The sequence below is a fragment of the Grampus griseus genome (genome assembly GCF_964374135.1).
Source record: "Grampus griseus genome assembly, chromosome: 17".
Classification (NCBI taxonomy): domain Eukaryota; kingdom Metazoa; phylum Chordata; class Mammalia; order Artiodactyla; family Delphinidae; genus Grampus; species Grampus griseus.
Window position 1 is genome coordinate 53,446,591 of NC_139011.1, and position 18,692 is coordinate 53,465,282.

At 38.5% G+C, this 18,692-nt stretch overlaps 1 protein-coding gene across 1 annotated transcript in view; it reads right to left on the bottom strand.

Moving 5' to 3' along the window:
• Positions 1–10,274: 10,274 nt before the first annotated feature.
• Positions 10,275–18,692, bottom strand: part of CA13 (carbonic anhydrase 13) — a gene marked incomplete at both ends in the record, with an annotated part of 28,876 nt that continues 20,458 nt past the window's right edge. The window contains one exon of the mRNA XM_082674889.1: positions 10,275–10,394. Within this exon, the coding sequence (XP_082531015.1) occupies positions 10,275–10,394 (120 nt within the window). The remainder of the gene's footprint in view (positions 10,395–18,692) is intronic.

An 18,692-nucleotide genomic window follows, 5' to 3' on the forward strand; every position in this document is an offset into this window, starting at 1 on the left:
CACCAATGTTATCACAAGCGGTAAAAACAATACTAAAAATAAAACAAACAAAACAAAACGGACAGCCAGAACCCTAGGACAAATGGTAAAAGCACAGCTATACAGACAAAATCACACAAAGGAACATACATATACACACTCACAAAAAGAGAAAAGGGAAGAAAATATACATATCTTTGCTCCCAAAATCCACCACCTCAATTTTGGATGATTCTTTGTCTATTCAGGTATTCCACAGACACAGGGTTCATCAAGTTGATTGTGGAGATTTAATCCACTGCTCCTGAGGCTGCTGGGAAAGATTTCCCTTTCTCTTCTTTGTTCACACAGCTCCTGGGGTTCAGCTTTTGATTTGGCCCCGCCTCTGCGTGTAGGTCACCTGAGGGCATTTGTTCCCCGCCCAGAAAGGACAGGGTTAAAGTAGCAGCTGATTAGGGAGCTCTGGCTCACTCAGGCTGGGGCGGGGGCGGGGGTGGTACGGATGTGGGGCGAGCCTGCAGCGTCAGAGGCCAGCATGACTTTGCAACAGCCTGAGGCGTGCCGTGTGTTCTCCTGGGGAAGTTGTCCATGGATCATGGGACCCTGGCAGTGGCGGACTGCACAGGCCCCCGGGAGGGGAGGTGTGGATAGTGACCTGGGCTTGCACACAGGCTTCTTGGTAGCTGCAGCAGCAGCCTTAGCGTTTCATGCCTGTCTCTGGTGTCTGCACTGATAGCCGTGGCTTGCGCCTATCTCTGGAGCTCACTTAGGTGGTGCTCTGAATCCCCTCTCCTGGCACACCCCGAAACAATGGTCTCTTGCCTCTTAGGCAGGTCCAGATCTTTTCCTGGACTCCCTCCCAGCTAGCTGTGGCGCACTAGCCCCCTTCAGGCTGTGTTCACACAGCCAACCCCAGTCCTCTCCCTGGGGTCTGAACTCTGAAGAAGCTGGAGCCTCAGGTCCCAGTCCCCAACCCTCCCGGCCGGCAGGTGAGCAGACAAGCCTCTCGGGCTGGTTAGTTCTTGTCAGCACCAATCCTCTGTATGGGAATCTCTCCACTTGGCCCACTGCACCCTTGTTGCTGCGCTCTCCTCCATGGCTCTGAAGCTTCCCCCCTGCCACCTGCATCTCCACCAGTGAAGGAGCTTCCTCATATGTGGAAGATTTTCCTCATTCACAACTCCCTCCCAGTGATGCAGGTCCTGTCCCTATTCTTTTTGTCTCTGTTTTTTTCTTTTATTCTTTTGCTCTACCCAGGTACATGGGGAGTTTCTTTCCTTTTTGGAAGTCTGAGGTCTTCTGCCAGCATTCAGTAGGTGTTCTTTAGGAGTTGTTCCACATGTAGATGTATTTCTGATGTATTTGTGGGGAGGAAGGTGATCTCCATGTCTTACTCTTCTACCATCTTGAAGGTCTCCCTCTGGTAGTTCTAGTTTTAGTTTTTTAAGTAATCTCCATAGTGGCTGTATCAATTTACATTCCCACAAACAGGGCAAGAATGTTCCCTTTTCTCCACACCGTCTCCAGCATTTATTGTTTGTAGATTTTTTAATGATGGCCATTCTGACGGGTGTGAGGTGATACCTCATTGTAGTTTTGATTTGCATTTCTCTAAGAATTGTGATGTTGAGCATCTTTTCATGTGCTTTTTGACCATCTGTATGTCTTCTTTGGAGAAATGTCTATTTAGATCTTTCACCCATTTTTTGATTGGTTTATTTGCTTTTTCTGATATTGAGCTGCATGAGCTGTTTGTATATTTTGGAGATTAATCCTTCGTCAGTTGCTTCATTTGCAAATATTTTCTACCATTCAAAAAGGCACATGCATCCCAATGTTCATTGCAGCACAATTTACAACAGCCAGGACATGGAAGCAACCTAAATGTCCATCAACAGAAGAATGGATAAAGAAGATGTGGTGTGTGTATATATATATATATATGCACGCGCACACACACACACACACACACACACACACACACACACATACACACGCACACAATGGAATATTACTCAGCCATAAAAAGGAATGAAATTGGGTCATTTGTAGAGACGTGGATGGACATAGAGACCCTCATACAGAGTGAAGTAAGTCAGAAAGAGAAAAACAAATATCGTATATTAACTCATATATGTGGAATCTAGAAAAATTGTATAGATGATCTTATTTGCAACGCAGAAATAGAGACACAGATGTAGAGAACAAACGTATTGACACCAAGAGGGGAAAGGGGGAGGGTGGGATGAATTGGGAGATTGGGATTAACATATATACACTATTGATACTATGTATAAAATAGATAACAAATGAGAACCTACTATATAGCTCATGGAACTATAAACAGTGCTCTGTGGTGACCTAAATGGGAAGGAAATCAAAAAAAGAGGTGATATATGTATACATATAGCTGATTCACTTTGTTGTGCAGTGGAAACTAAGACAACATTGTAAAGCAACTATATTCCAATAAAAATTGATTAATTTTTAAAAAGGCCATAAAAAAAGAATATGTCCTCAGGAGTTGAGATTAATAATTAATCTCAAACTAATTTTTAATAATATGAACACAACTAATCATTTTTACTTAAGGACATGGACATTTTTAAGAGAAAATGGCTTTTTAAACTATGATTTCATGGTGATGAAGAAAAAATGACTACAAATAGCATTTACAGTCACAGCCCTGATGCTAAGAAACCAACAATTTTAAACATCATCGCTTTTGCACCAGCATTCCAAATGTCCAATAGTGAAAAAGGCAAATAGCATCCTGGGACTATTAGAAAATAGTTTTGACTTCACTGACCCTTTGAAAGTGTCTCAGGACCCTCAGGGGTCTTCTGGCCAGACTTTGAGAACCACTGGTCTCTGGCATGGGCTGTGGAAGAAAATTCCCTGATTGTCCAGATGATGGCAGTAGAAGGTTTTAAGAGGAGAGATATGAGGACCTTGGCTTTTACAAGAAGGGCGATACTTGTCTGGAGATGATCTTGGGGAGAGGGTGTTCCCATTTAGTTACAACACAACAGTGCAACCTATACCCCCTCCCATTTATCTTGGATTAGTTTCACAACTGATACACTAACATTTCCTTAGGTAACAAGTTGCTTGGATTTTTAGGTCAATAACTTATGGGCAGTTGTTATTTTATTGAGAAAGAATAGATTTCAAGATGTGCTGATTTTACACAAAATCAGAGCACTTCTTATTGATTCTTGTGCTCACTCATTAATTCTTTCAACCAAAGCTTCTTGAGCCGCCTGTAAAGACAAGGCATTGTGAACAATAGGCATGATCAATCCACACTGGTTGCTAGACGAGTTCAAAGGAGGCTAAAAGAGGTGAGGACAAGTTCTAACAAAGACATCTCTGCCTCCTTGGAACCTGGGAGAGCCCAGCAGGAGACAGACCACAGTGGTCAGAATCCAGTGTGTGCACGTGAACCCTACATGGAAGACCCACTGATTGGGTCAGCAAGTAGTTCTGTCCCGCTGAAAATGCCAGGTTCCCCAATTCCAGGTTGGGTACCTGACTCTGACAATCCCTGTGCTTCCTCATCACTGTAGGAAAGTATCAATTTATCGCTTCATCAAAGCATTAGTAGAAAACTTTTAAATCTTGTGCCCTTCTTGAAATGCTGACCTTGCATTTGACTTGAGGTACTTGATTCTCTTTAGATGGATGATGGTTATTTCCTAGAAAAACTGAACTATCTCTTGAGTTTTATTCTTTTCAGGCCCTACTTCAGCCACTCTTTTATTTCAGAGTAGACAATCTTTTGTTTTTGCCACCCATAATCTTTTTTCCATTCTTCAGGTACTAACCCCAGTTTTCCTTTACTGCAGTCACCCACCCCCAATGCAAACATACACACACACACATACACACACACACACACAAACATGAACACTCTTAGTCTGTACAATTTGGGAAAGGGCTAACTCCACATGCTTTCCCGAGCCAGATAGAAATACACTGGCCAAGATGACTTGATTAAGGATGGGCATGTGACTCAATGTGGGCAAATGAGAATACAAAGTAGATAGAAAAAATTTTAAGTCTTTGGAGAAAGAAGCTCTCCTTTTGTCACTGGTGTGGCTTGCAGGAGATGTTTAAGTATATAGGTGGAGCCTTCCTTCCTTCCAATATGAAAGGCGAGTCTGACTATTGATGGCACCCACAGAGGCAGAGGTGTCCAAAAGGAAAGGAGATCGAGGCCTGATCTTAATCCCTGGTTTCAGCATGATGAAAGCAAGCTGTACCCCTGGACCTTTCAATTATGTGAATTAATAAATTCCATTATTTGCTTTAGCCATTTTGTATTGAAGTTTCCATTGCTCTCAAAGGAGTCCTCACTGACACATCTCCCTACCCAAGCACCAGGTACAAAACTACATAGAAAACTAGAGAGCCCAATTTCCAAATATACCACACTTGCAAATCTTTATGTCTTTGTTAATTTCTCCAGAATTAATTGCTCCATCTTCTCCATTTTCCCTTAGCACTCTACAGATACCTAAAATTAAAATACTTAACATTTTGTATGATGCAATTCGTTTTTATAGTTGTCTTAGATTTTGAGCTGTTTAAGAGAAGGAATCATATCTTAATCATCTTTATATCTCTAGTACTTAGCACGACATTTACCACATAGAAGATGCCTGAAAACTTGTGATCAAATTAAATTTCCGGAATAGGAGAAAAGTTTGGAAATGGTCTTTCATCTCTGGAGAATTCCAGCCTGGCATCATAGTCACTTGCTTGACCTGCATAATAGAGGTTCCCAGATGTTGGTGCCTTGGATGGTTTTAAACCCATTTTTTCTCAGATCTGTTCCCGGACCTTTCCACTGGTCTGCTCTGTATAACAGGAGGATGACCTTTCATGGTTCCATGCTATCTGACTTCTGGGTAGGTTCTACCAGTGAGTATCAGTAGGAGTTTAGAGGATGGAATAAAGGGAGAAGCCACAATATTTCTCCTCCTCTCTCTACTTCAAGCAAGGACTCAGGTAGTGGCTGTGTCTCTCCAAAAAATAACCAGATCCTCCTAGTCAGGACATTAGTTTAAACTTCAGCTTTCAGCTTGATGGCCATGGCTCCTGGGCTCCAGGAACATTTCCTCCTCCTGAGGAAACTGAAAGCTTCCTGCTCTTGCTAACCTCTTGGTTACCTGTCCACTTTGGTTTTTCAACATCTTCCATTACTTGTATAATCAATTCCAAACATTTAATACCCTCTGTTTGAAATACTGGGTGGTTCTGTTTTCCTGATGGAACCTGACTGATACTGTCATGCTTTTTAAATGCCAGCACCACTGAGTTATGTGTTTGTGTATGGGGCCCTCCCACACCCTCCAGTATAAGCCGATAGCAGATCAAGAATTACCTCCACAAAGACAGTTATTCTCAGAAGTCCCTGTTAACACACAAGTCCTTTTTTCTAGGTCATACCTTCCATAAGGAACTTGGGGTTGACTTATGATTCAACTGATCTCATTGAGTCACAAACCCAGAGTTTCTGCAACTCTCACTCCATGAAAACAGCTAAGACAAACTGGCCCTCTTTCCACCCAAAGGCACTTGTAATGAAAACACACTCATTTGAAACAAGAAACTTTAATGTACCCACTTTCTTCCACCGGGTGACCTATGGAGGTGGGAGTGGTTAAGCAAGGACAGGTCGGGCAAGAAGACTCCTCTCAGCCCATGACAGGAGTTGGGGGGAACTCTGCTTGTTATAATTCCTCTCTAGGAAGGTAGAGGTGAGTTCCTAGCCACATCAGAGAAATCTCCAATTACTTCAATAAAGAATGCATTCCATTTACCGACAATGAGTATTCGTTATACATCAATCATGGTGCAAAGTGTAAGGGTGCAGGTAAGAATGAGGCACGTAAGCAAAATTGTGAAGTAGCTCAAGTTCATCTCGGTTATCCAAACACTCAGACCACTGACTCTTTTATATCATGTTGACATTCCGTTGTCAGTCTTTATTCCCACCAAAACCTGTCATGTAAAAATCAGTTATACTAAAGTGTAAAAATTATCCTCTGAGGGGAGTTTACATTTCAGTGGGTATTAAAAACCTCAACATAAGGGATTTAATCTTCTTCAGTAAATCTAAAATAAGAACAACTTGTGATACTTATCCAAGTGCCTGGATGGCTTTCTAGCCTCTGAAATGAGACCACTATTCCTTGGTCTACATTTTCTGCAGCTCCACTCAGAGGTATTAAAAACCTTTTACAAAATATTGCATTTCACTGCCACCTATGATAAAATGTGTATAGGCAAAGCCACATTTTCAATAACCTTGTGTTAGAAATAAGGAACCTCCCTGTGAACAGTCCAGTGAGTATTTCAAAATGTAACCTTGCTTTTCGCTTTCCCCTCCTTGCCCCACCTCCTCTCAGGGGACAAGGCAGCCCAGTGCAGGACATCACAATCCAAGCTGAGAGAAAAGGGCATCCATGCCTGTGGGGGTGAGAGGTCGGAAGTGGTGATGGGATACTGGTTACACACAGAAGAAGTGGCCAAAGAAGTAAATGTATTGAGGATAATGAGAGCCAGGTTTCTCACTGTTGGAGAAGGGGATTAGAAATATGGAAATGGAGAACTAGAATGAACCCTGTAGTATTGGATTGAAATTAGAGATATGTGACAGGGCGAGAGGGAGTCATGGACATATACACACTAACAAACGTAGTAAGGTAGATAGCTAGTGGGAAGCAGCCACATGGCACAGGGATATTGCCTCGGTGCTTTGTGACGGCCTGGAGGGGTGGGATAGGGAGGGTGGGAGGGAGGGAGATGCAAGAGGGAGGACATATGGGAACGTGTGTATATGTATAACTGATTCACTTTGTTGTAGAGCAGAAACTAACACACCATTGTAAAGCAATTATACCCCAATAAAGATGTTAGAAAAAAGAAATTAGAGATATGAGTGTGAAATTGTGATTTTTAAAAATATAGATGCAGAAATATAGATGTTGTACATGTGAGTACACATTGTGCGTGTGTGTTTGTGTGTGCATTCCTGACCTCTGTTCACTGAGAGGATCTAGGAGTAGCAGTGATCCAATAGCCATGCACCCATCTAGCACCCAGATGTTAGTTTTTTCAATACTATTTTCCACTAAAAGAAACCAGGGGTCCTTGGAGAAATGTTAGATTCCAGGGCAGGGGAAGGTGCAGAATGAGCTGAGCCAGGAACATCACACTGCTGTCAGAAATAAGAACATGGGGACAAAGTGTCAAAAGGGCACAGAAGCCAGCTTGGAGATGCTCCTCCTGGCCAATTAAGAAAAATATGCATGTGAGAATAGATGGTAATAGTGATAACAGTCTTACAGCCCACTGAATAAAACAGGGATCCCTTAAATCCATAGTGGAAACATGAATAAATTGGAGGTTTAATCAGAAACAGGATATTTACATAGTCTCAAAGCACATCCCCTCACAAATACTTGTTAATTACAAAGGAAAAAAAGAGTAACTTTGCAGTGGAGAAGCCTAGCAGACACCATCTTAATCAAGTGCTGAAGTGAATATACTCCATTAGAGGACAAATCAATTTGCCTGATAGGACCCAGCATTGCTTTTGTGATCTTCCTGACAACAATGCAAAATCTGGATCTAATCACAAGGAAATCTCGAACAAACCCAAATTGAGGGGCATTCTGTAAAATAACTAGCCTATCATCTTCAAAAGTGTCAAAATCATAAACAGCAAAGAAAGACTGAGGACCAGTGCCTGACCAAAGGAAACACAGCTAAGTGAACGAGTTACCCTCGAATGGCATAGTCAGTGAAAATAAAGCAAGGTTAACCTCATGGTTGTTTTAGCTGTACTATGGCTCTGTAGGATAATGTCCTAACTTGTGAAAATATACACTGAAGTTTGTGGGATGATGCATTAACAGGTTGGCAACTTACTCTCAAATAATTCAGCGGAAAAAATTGTGTTTGCAATTTCTCTGTGAGTTTGAAATTGTTTTCTAAATAAAAAGTGTAAAAATGTAATCTCATTCTGTATCTTGCATATACAAGTTCAAAGTTTGTCTTGTAATATTTATTGTGGTTGAATCCAATTTAAGTCAAAATACAAAATGCTTAACAAATATAAATCCAATACAGGTGGGAAACAAGATTATCCATGCTGGTATTTACAACTCTTTAATCTTTTCAAAAGATAACAACTTAGACTTTAGATAACACTTAGAACTTTTTGCCTCTAAGAGATAAATTATCAGATAATCTTCAAGGAAATCAGTGCTGTGTAGATGTTTTTAGTCTACTAAAGTCCAATTTGTAGCATAGAACTGATGGAATACTGTAGCAGAAAGCTTAAATTATGAAGTGGTAATGCTCATACACAGTAATTAGAATCCCCATCCTACATGCTATTTACTTTCTCTGAGAAAACAGACTTCTTTCTCTGACTAGGATACTTCACAACATGTCTTTCCAAACTAAAGAAATTCATTCAACACTGGTATTTTTAAAACCAGTGAGAACTTCTGGTTACACAGGTAGATTTAACAAGTATTCCTTTAAGAAAAAACAATTTTCAAGGGATAACTTGCACTTTACTTGTTACATGAACTTATAGTGCATTTGATTGCAAGCAACAAGATAATTACCAAAGATACAAAATAAAGTTTTTTAAATATTCAAGTAATTAAATATTTGCTACTTGTCAATCTCCTGCAAGGCCTCAAGCTAGATACTGTGAAGGGGAAACAAAAAACAAAGGAGCTTTCATCTTCAGGAACTCATCTTAATGCAATCATATCTATCATTATTATACAATTTACTGATAATCGGTGATCCTATCAAGAACTATCACAGGGAATTCCATGGTGGTCCAGTGGTTCGGACTTGGTGCTTTCACTGCTATGGGCTGGGTTCGATCCCTAGTCGGGGAACTAAGATCGCACAAGCCATGTGGTGCAGTCAAAAAAAAAAAAAAAAGAAGAAGACTATCACAGAATACTTCCAATTATTAAAATCTACATTCAGGGGAAGAGAGGTGTCTTAATAAATCATCAAAATTAAGGAAACTCAGTTAAACTTTTCCCAGAAGATGACAGAAGTGTAGCACGTGTTCAAGTCTTAAACGTGATTATTAAGTTAATGCTTAGTGTCACTGTATTTGTACCAGAAAGAGCAGAAGGACCTCCCCCATCCTCCTTCACCAAAATCAAACAAAAATATACAAGAGATAATAGGTTAAAGTGAATATCAAGAGCCAACTTACAAAATTAAGAGATGGAGGGACATGTGTGTAAGGGGAGAGGGGTGTTGCCATGGAAATGGGTTGAAGGGTTTGTGACTGATTATATCTATGAAACTCAAGTAATGTTTCCCCATCAATTGACAAAACAATGACCTTCACAGGACTGCTCCCTGCTCTGTTGCCAAAACACAGGACAAAATTAGCCAATCTGTGCCTCATGCCCATGGGCAGCTCTGCCTGCACTGGTACCTTGTAATCTGTTTCAAACCATGCTAATGCTATAAATTGACAACCAATTTGTCTGATCAATTATTAGCCAGTTTATCATTAACATCACCAAGTGAATGAGATGTATGGCATAAGTCATTAAAGTTTAAAAAGCCATTTATATCCTGGGGAATTCCTCACCAAAATTGTATTGACTCTTTTTGAGCTGTGGAATAGATGCTTTAATTCACTATATCCCACCCCCACCCTGATAACTCTCCTCTTGTTCATTTTATTAGAGGTATCCTGCAGTGAGAAGCAGCAACACGATCCAAATGAAAATTCACTTTAAAAGGAAATAGTATCTACGTTTATGAATTGGAATGATAACAAGATATTAAGCGGAATCCCTTGTTTAGGAAAAGGTACCACAATCCTATCATTCTGGGAATGCATTTAAGTTTTTCACCAAACATCACTGAGAGATGTGACTGATCTGTCTTTATGGCAAGGGAAGATTTTTAATACGTTCTGAGGTTTGCAACTCCTGCCACGTTGTCACGCAGGTTGAAGTAGATGTATTCCGTGTGTTTTAAAACACACCAGTGTTTACTGCTTATATACCCAAGTATATACTGCTTATAAACTGCAAATCTGAGACAGATGACTTAAGTTAGTTTGATTAAAAAGATCTGATTTTCTTTGTGCTGAAACTGACAGCAAAATGGCACCCCATAAATTAGAATTCTAGGAAAGAACTGTTAGTAGGGGTTTTTGTGTTTGCTTTGTTTTGTTTTGTTTTCTCTCCACAGACACATTTGGGGTGGTCTGTTGGTGACAACTTTTAATGGAAAGAGGCTCTCACTTTTCGGCCCTTCAGAGGCTGTGGTGGACGGTGATTGCTCAACAAAAAAGCCGCTGCTTTGCCCTCCCCTGTACACAAGAGGGTGCGGAATGTGGCCAGCTGTCGAAAAAAAGAGAAGAATTAGTTTTAGCATAGAAAGTCAGGCCAATGTTAATGAATTGCCCTGCACAGAAAGTTAAGAAACTTATAAGCTTTCTTCTACTGGGAACTAAATGTACTTCAATGAAAATTTTCTAAGTTATGGGTCATACAAACATCATAAAGCAACCCTTCTGCTAGATTCTTATCACAATACAAATACCTATGGGTTCAAAAATTAAGTATATAAGCTTTCTTCATTTGAAGATCAAAGTAATAAGAGGAAACAACATTTAGAATGTGGTTTAAAGAGTACATATCTAGAAATCAGAGAATGCAAAGGCATAATGGGACAGTGGAAAGGGTTTTCCAAGCTGGGTCCCAGTCCTGGTTCTGCCACTAGTGAGCTGTGTGACCTTGGGAAAATCATTTATTGTCTCTAGTTTCCTCATCTATAAAGTGAAGCATTGGATTAGATTACCTCAATAGGTGTCATCCAGCTCTTGGAATTACACTGAATACTCACGAGCACTCCAATATAACATGGCCCAAATTTTCAAGGGAACCATGTGGTACTCATCCTACAGAATTTTCATCTTTTATGCACTGTTTTCCTTAAACAGTGATTTTTCTCTCACCATATGTGTGCCTTGTCAGCAACTAACTCTGGGAAAAGACTAGGAGTCTTCAACCACTTATAATATTTCAATACAATTTAAGCGATATAGGCATATTTCTCAACACAAGGGCTTACTTTTTCTTATCTCACACACACACACACACACACACACAATGCTTAATTATCTTACAAACTTCATATAGTACACAAAGTGTCAAGAAGAAAACAGAAATTACGAGAAATCACATCACAAAATATAACCACTGTTAACATTATGGAGTATATCCTTCTAGATGTTTCCTTATGTACAAGCACTATATGCACATGCACCAGTACACACGCTTGACACGTTTTATTGCAAAATAAGCTCAACTATACTTACTCTTTTGAAACCTTATTTTATCACTTAATATATATCCTTCACACGTCAATAGATATATCTATGTCACTATTTTTAATTGCTGAAAAGTTTTCTATTATAAGCTTGTTTTATAAATTATTTAGCAATTCCTTTGTGATTTAATATTACGTTTTAAGACTAAGCACAGGTCTATAGTAGTAAAATGAAGACTGGGTAAATTACCTGAATAATTTTACTGTCTCAAAAACGTTCACTAAAAACATATTGCCACACAAGTAAGTTTTTGGTGTCTGTTTTGCTGTTTTGAGTGAGTACAAAGTATTAAATTGTTGAGAATGAGAGCCTTCATTCTCTAAGTTTCATTAGTCACCTAATCAAAGAGTCAAGGAAATTCAGACTAGGACATATATATTAGGTTTCCATCATCATCATTTACCTGAAGCCTAAAATATTTCTCTTAACAGTACTAGCCAGGATGGGAGACAGAGGTGATGCAGGTCCTTCATAATAAATAGGCAATAGTTTATAACCGCACTCTATGGAGATATGTTCAGGTATCATATACAAGCAGCTGTGTATTTCCACAAGTCATATTTTGAGGTGTCTTTTCAAAGAGTATAGATATGAGAAGAATAAGACAAATATTTACAACTTGCTATTACTCATGTTTCATTATACCAGATCATTATGGCTAAAGCCAGATGGGACATATATAATTCTCTGGTAAAGTCAAGTAGCAGAGGTTAATGAAATCTAATCTCCACAGCCACAGAGAAGATGTCCAGCCTTCTGCAGATCATGATGATCCAGGTCTATCTGGAGTGGCCACTCCAGGTGACTGTGCTGGAATCCCAAGCCCTGAATCAGTGCACTGATTTGCCAGCCTCACTGAACACAACTAGCCTCCCAGGGAAACTGCCTATTCCTCTGAAGATCTTGGCTTTATTTATCCCCCTATCCCCCTTTGACTCCTCTGCAAATTGATCATGGCTCCCTACCTCTGCAACACCTTAGCCTCATCCATCTAGAACTAGAACTTACTCTAGATCTTTCTCTGACCAGCCTGCTCATTTTGGTAAGAGTCTCTGAACCTGTCCTGATGTCTCATCAAACCCCTTCCCTTTCTGGTGCTGGATCGTCCTCCTGGTCCCTTAGCCCAGCTAGGTAGACCCTGATCTGCTAGGCTCTGCTTAGATTGGCTCCTATCAGTGTCATACCCTCACCAGGCCTCTGGCTTCCTTTAGGCAGAAAATCTGTCCCTCTGTCACTAAGGCTGACTCAGTATCTAAACAGCTCCTGGCAAGAATCTCCCCAGCTCAGGGTGAAGGCTGTTTTGCTGTTTTCTTTGGCTCTACTACTGAAAGTTTAAATTTCTTCTGTAGTGACCCCAGTAAGCAGAAATACCCTTTTCTAATGTTTTGTAAACAGCTTTGATTAGTCACTCTAGTGCTCAAATGTCTTTACTAGCTCTCCACTGCCTGCCGAAGTTGACTAACAATAAAAATAAGCTCTCTCTTATAGAACATGGTGGGCCACGTACTATGCTAAGTGTTTTATATTACATACCACATTTAATCCTCCAAACAAACCTATCTATAATATACCATTATACCCATTTTAAACATGAGGAACTCGAGGGAGAGTTAGGAAATTTCAATAAATAAGTCATCTGGCAAATAAGCCATGCACTAACCACAGCACTACACTGTATCTGTAAGTGTTTTTCTTTTTTTCTTTCTTTTTTTTTTTTTTTCCATTTTCCCCTAATCTCTTCTTATTTGTTTCTTATTATGGAAACTGGCAGATATACAGAAGGGTAGATAGAGTAACATAATAAACCATCACCCAGCTTCAACAGTCATCAACACGTGGCCAATTCTGTTTCATCCACACTCTCACCCATTCTCTCTCTCCATCTGCGAATCCTGCCCAAACTGTATTATTTTGAAGCACATTCCAAATATCATATCATTTCAGGTGTAAACATTTCAAAATATTTCTCTAAAATATATAACATTTCAAACCCTATTAAGGCTCCAAAACAAAATTGTTAGCACGGCTTCCAAGCCTCTTGACCACCCAATTCCAACTAATCCTTCTAGATTATTTTCTATTATTCCACACACAAGTCCCACTCTAGGTCACTTTTGTGAAGGGGTGTCCAAGAGCATCTGAATGAAAAGATTTTGAGGTGATTCTTAAAACTTGAGATTCCTGGACCGCCCCCCCCCCTCAGACTTCTGAATCAGAGTTTCTAACAAGGCTCCACATTTTGGTAAGCTTCATCAGGTGATTCTTGCATACTCTCAATTTTGACAACCACAGGTACAAAGTTGCCCACATATTTTTTGCACTTCTCTTTTTTGCCTTTATTTATGCTATTCTTTCTTGAAATACCCCTTTCCTTTATACTCCCAACCTGTCCCCACTTTTTGAAGCAACCCAAATGTAAGCTCTTTCATGAAGTCTCTTCCTGATTTCTCCACTGAAAACTAGTCTCTCCCCTTCTGAAATTGCCTTACACCTTATATTCTCTTACAGTACCAAGCAAAGCCACTGTGTTACAGTTTTTTATGCATTTATTTTATCCCCTCTGTTAGATTATAAACTACGGGAGGACAAGGGCCTTTTTAACACTTGTTTATACCTCTTGCATCATGCCTTGCAAAAATTGGCAATTATTAAACAATTCTAGAATTGACCTTATACTGTCTTCTAAAATTTAAAACTTTAATTTCAAAGATAATTAGATAGTTTTATATAGTAAGTCAAAATTAATATTCAAGTGAATGAATTCTTTCCTCAATTCACACATAGTCTGAAGATGCAGAAGTTAGGGAAATTTTCCTAGATTGTTAATTATCATTAATTACAAAATAAAAAATTTTACTATTAAAAAAGGACATTAGAGTTTCGATTCCAGATATACTGGACTAAGACTCTGCAGACAACCTTCCTGTAGAAAAAGACAATTGTGAAACCCAGACACAATACAAAAAAACAACTAGCTGCAGGTACTAAAGAGTGAACAGAAGTAGAGGGATATAGATGGGGACTTCATGCTCACTTGGAGATATGGGAGCCCTCAAGTGAGTTCCTGTCTCTCCAGTTTTTCACTTGGACAGGGTGGAGTCTGCAAGGTGCATAGAGCTGCTATGGGGCATACCTGTCTTGCAAGGAAAGAGCAACAGAGAGGATCCCCAAACTCATACCCAAGAACTACACATGTACTGAGACTGAAGCTACTGCGCAAGAAGGAAAATCTGCAACTCAAGCCCAGCCAAGAAAATTACCTGCCAACACAAAGGAAACAGTACTCATCAGAGAAAAATAACAGATCCAGAATCTCCACAATTTAATGTTCGTAACATCTAGAATGCAATAGAAAATTACTCAATATACAAAGACTCAAGAAAATGGAATACATTCTTAAATAAAGAAAAATCAACAAAGTGAGACTCAAGATTACCCAAATTTGGAAATTACAAGGATTCTAAAGTGGCTACTTCAACTACCTGTGGGTTATATGAAGTTAAACAGCATACTTTTTAGTGCGTGAGAAATTTCAACAGAGTAATGGGAAGTCTCAGCAGAGAAATAGAAATAATAAAAAAGAATCAAGTATAAATTTTAGATCTAAAAAATATAATTTCTAAAACAAAAATTCACTGGATAAAATTAACAAACTGACATGACAGAGAAAGAGCAAATGAACTTGAATATAGATCAATAGAAATTATCCACAGTGAAGAACAGAGATTTTTTAAAAGATTTCAAACTAATAGAACCTTGGAAGGAACCTGTTAGATGTTATTAAAAGGTCAAATGTTTGCATAATTAGAATATCATATATGAAAGCAACCTAAGTGTCATCAACAGATGAATGGATAAAAAAGATGTGGGGTGGGGTGTGTGTGTGTGTGTGTGTGTGTGTGTGTGTGTGTGTGTGTGTGTGTGTGATGGAATATTACTTGGCCAGAAAAAAAGAATGAAATTTTGCCATTTGCAACAACATGAATAGACCTGGAGGGTATTAGCTTAGTAAAATAAGTCAGAGAAAGACAAATACCATATGTTTTCACTTATGTGTGTAATCTACAAAATAAAACAAATGAACAAATATAACAAAACAGAAACAGACTCAAGATAAGAGAACAAAATAGTGGTTACCGGAAGGGAGACGGCTTGGAGAAGGGCAATATAGGGGAAGGGTATTAGAGGTACAGACTACCAGGTATAAAATAAAGAAGTTATAAGGATGTAATGTACAGCACAGAGGAATATAGCCAATATTCTGTGATAACTTTATGTAGAGTATAATCAATAAAAATAATAAATCACTATGTTGTATACCTGAAACTGATATAATATTGTAAGTCAACTGTACTTCAAATAAAAAAAAAGAATATCGGAAGGAAAGAAAATGGGACACAACACACATAAAAATTAACTCATAAATAATAGAACACTTAAATGTAAAAGCTAAAACTATTACTTAACGTAGGAAAAAGTATTTTGTTGTATACAGTTAGGCAAAGATTTCTTATCAGGAAACCAAAAGCACAAACGATAAAAGATAAATTGATAAAATGACCTTCATCTAGATTAAGAACTTTTTAACTTTTGCTCTTCAAAAGATATAGTGAAGGGCTTCCCTGGTGGCACAGTGGTTGAGAGTCTGCCTGCCAATGCGGGGGACACGGCTTCGTGCCCCCGTCCGGGAAGACCCCACATGCCACGGAGCGGCTGGGCCCGTGAGCCATGGCTGCTGAGCCTGCGCGTCCGGAGCCTGTGCTCTGCAACAGGAGAGGCCACAACAGTGAGAGGCCCGCGTACCGCGAAAAAAAAAGATATAGTGAAAAAAATGAGAGGCAAACCACAGACTGAGAGAAAATACTCTGTCAGATTGTTTTGAATGCTCCCTCTTGGAAAAGGCCTTTAACTCCAAACCTGAAGGAGGAGCAGGAGTGTTTATGTACTATACGATTCCATTTAAATAAAATTTTAAAATAACATTCTAGTGACAACATCTCAGTGGTTGCCTGGGGCCACGGACAAGGAAGAAGATGGAGTACAGAGGGGCACAAGGAAACTTTTTCAGCCAAGGGATCCACTCTATGTCTTGATTGTAGTGGTTGTTACAATAACCAAAATCATCAGCTGCACACTAAAATTCATGAATTTTATTGTATGCAAATATCGTAATAAACAAAAAAAGAAAAAAAATTTCTTTAAAAAGGAGTACAGAATTAAAGCCAAGTATTCTGCACATCAAATTTCAGCAGGTCAGTAAGCCACTATAGATAATCTGGCATAAACCAAAGAGACTTGGCAAGAGAAGTCAGCCTTCCAAAGAATGACAGATCTGTTATCAGAAGTAGCAAAAAACAGTGTATCTGTTTACTGGCCTGGCCGTTAAATCAAGCATTCCCGTAAATGACTCTTTTTCTTTGGGGAGAAAAATGGACTTGGATCAAGAAAAAGAAAACGAAAACCATCTGATTTGCCCTTTAGGTCAAACAATGACTTGGCAAGAAATAGCAGCAGGAAAAAAACCTAGAAAAAAATTGGCACCAACTTACTAAAAAGAGGATTTAATCTTCACAGATAATGACATTATACGGTGGAATTGAAAAATAAATAAAAAATACTATTTTCCAGTGGTTTCTAAAATAAAGAGCTGCTAAAATTGAGATTAAAAATTATCTTTTGAAAAGTAATCCTTAAATCAATGGTATACACAAAAGACATTTTCATTTTACTTTATATAAAAGAGTTAAGCAACTAAATAATTTTATCAACCCTTTCATGCTTTGGATTTTTAAAATATGCTTTCTATTTTAGAACAGTTTTGAATTTACAGAATTCTTGCAAAAATAGAATAATTAGTTCTCGGATACCCCACACTCAGTTTCCCCTTTTATTTTTTTTCATTCACTTTTAAGGACGCACACAAAAGTTTCCCATTATTAACATCTTGCATTAGTATGGTACATTTTTCACAAGTCGTAACCAATATGTTATCATTAACTGAAGTCCATCTTTTATTCAGATTTCCTTTGTTTTTACCTAACATCTTTTTCTGTTCCAGGATCCTATCAGGAAATGGCATCATATTTAGTTGTCTTGTCTCCTTGAGCATTTCGTGATTATGACAATTTCTCAGACTTACCTTGTTTTTGATGACCTTGACAGTTTTGAGGACTACTGATCAGGTATATTGAGAATGTCTCTCAACTGGGCATTTTCTGATGTTCTTCTCATGGTTCAAATGGGATTTGACTCTTAAAATATCTTTTGCTTCATTCTTTAAATCTTAAAATCACCATAATAATTTGGATTATTACGATATTATAATCATCATGATAATTTGGATTATTAAGATATTATAATCATCATAATAATTGGGATTATTACTCAGATAATCATTTCAATCTGGTTAAAAATAAAATGTCTGAAAGTGTTCCTGCTACAGTAGATTTAAGTGAATGCCTCAAAGTGAATTACCACTCACACTAAAGCTCTAAAATACAGCTATTATTTAATAAACTCTAACTGCATAAAAACCACATTAATAATTAACATTAATGAATTGAGCTTCAAATAAGATACAGTAGTGAATTCACAGCTAGGCAGTCAGTCATTCCTAAACTTGCAGGGGGTTATTTTTGATTCGGTTAACTTTATGTATTTTAAGTAACTAAATATATATTTTGATATATATTGTTTTCCAAATCACAGGTGGATTGAAAAAACTTATTTTCCAACCAGCTTTAAGGAATAAAGAAATTCTTGAAATATAAGGGAAAACATGATTCCCTTAATATTACTAACTTGATGTTATAATGTATTAACTCTCACTATTAACCTATTCAAATTTAATAAAAGAATGTAAAAGTAAACAGTTTAGCACGTGAAGGGGAGGAAAATGAACCCCATTAATAAAGCCACTGAATCTGTGACAGGTCATTTTTCTCATGATGCAACTCACCTTATTTATGATGGAAAAAATTCACAGGAATTTCCGTGTCAGTCAAGCTCTGGATTTCTACCCAGACTTTTATAAAGTGTTTTAATACGTATGCCCCAGATTATTATTTGGCTTTCATTCTAAAGACAAGGTCGACAGAAGTTGGATGTGTTCGACACCCCAAGGGGAAAAGTTACCTGATATGACCTTCGTAAAGGTGAAACAGCTCTAGTCTTTGATTGGACGAAAGATATAAACCACTAGGCAGGCGGGCCAGCCCAGGACAGGAGTACTTTATTAGATGCAAAAATTACTAGGTTGTGTTCTTACTAAGATTTCGCAGCATATAATTTGAAACAGAAAACAAAA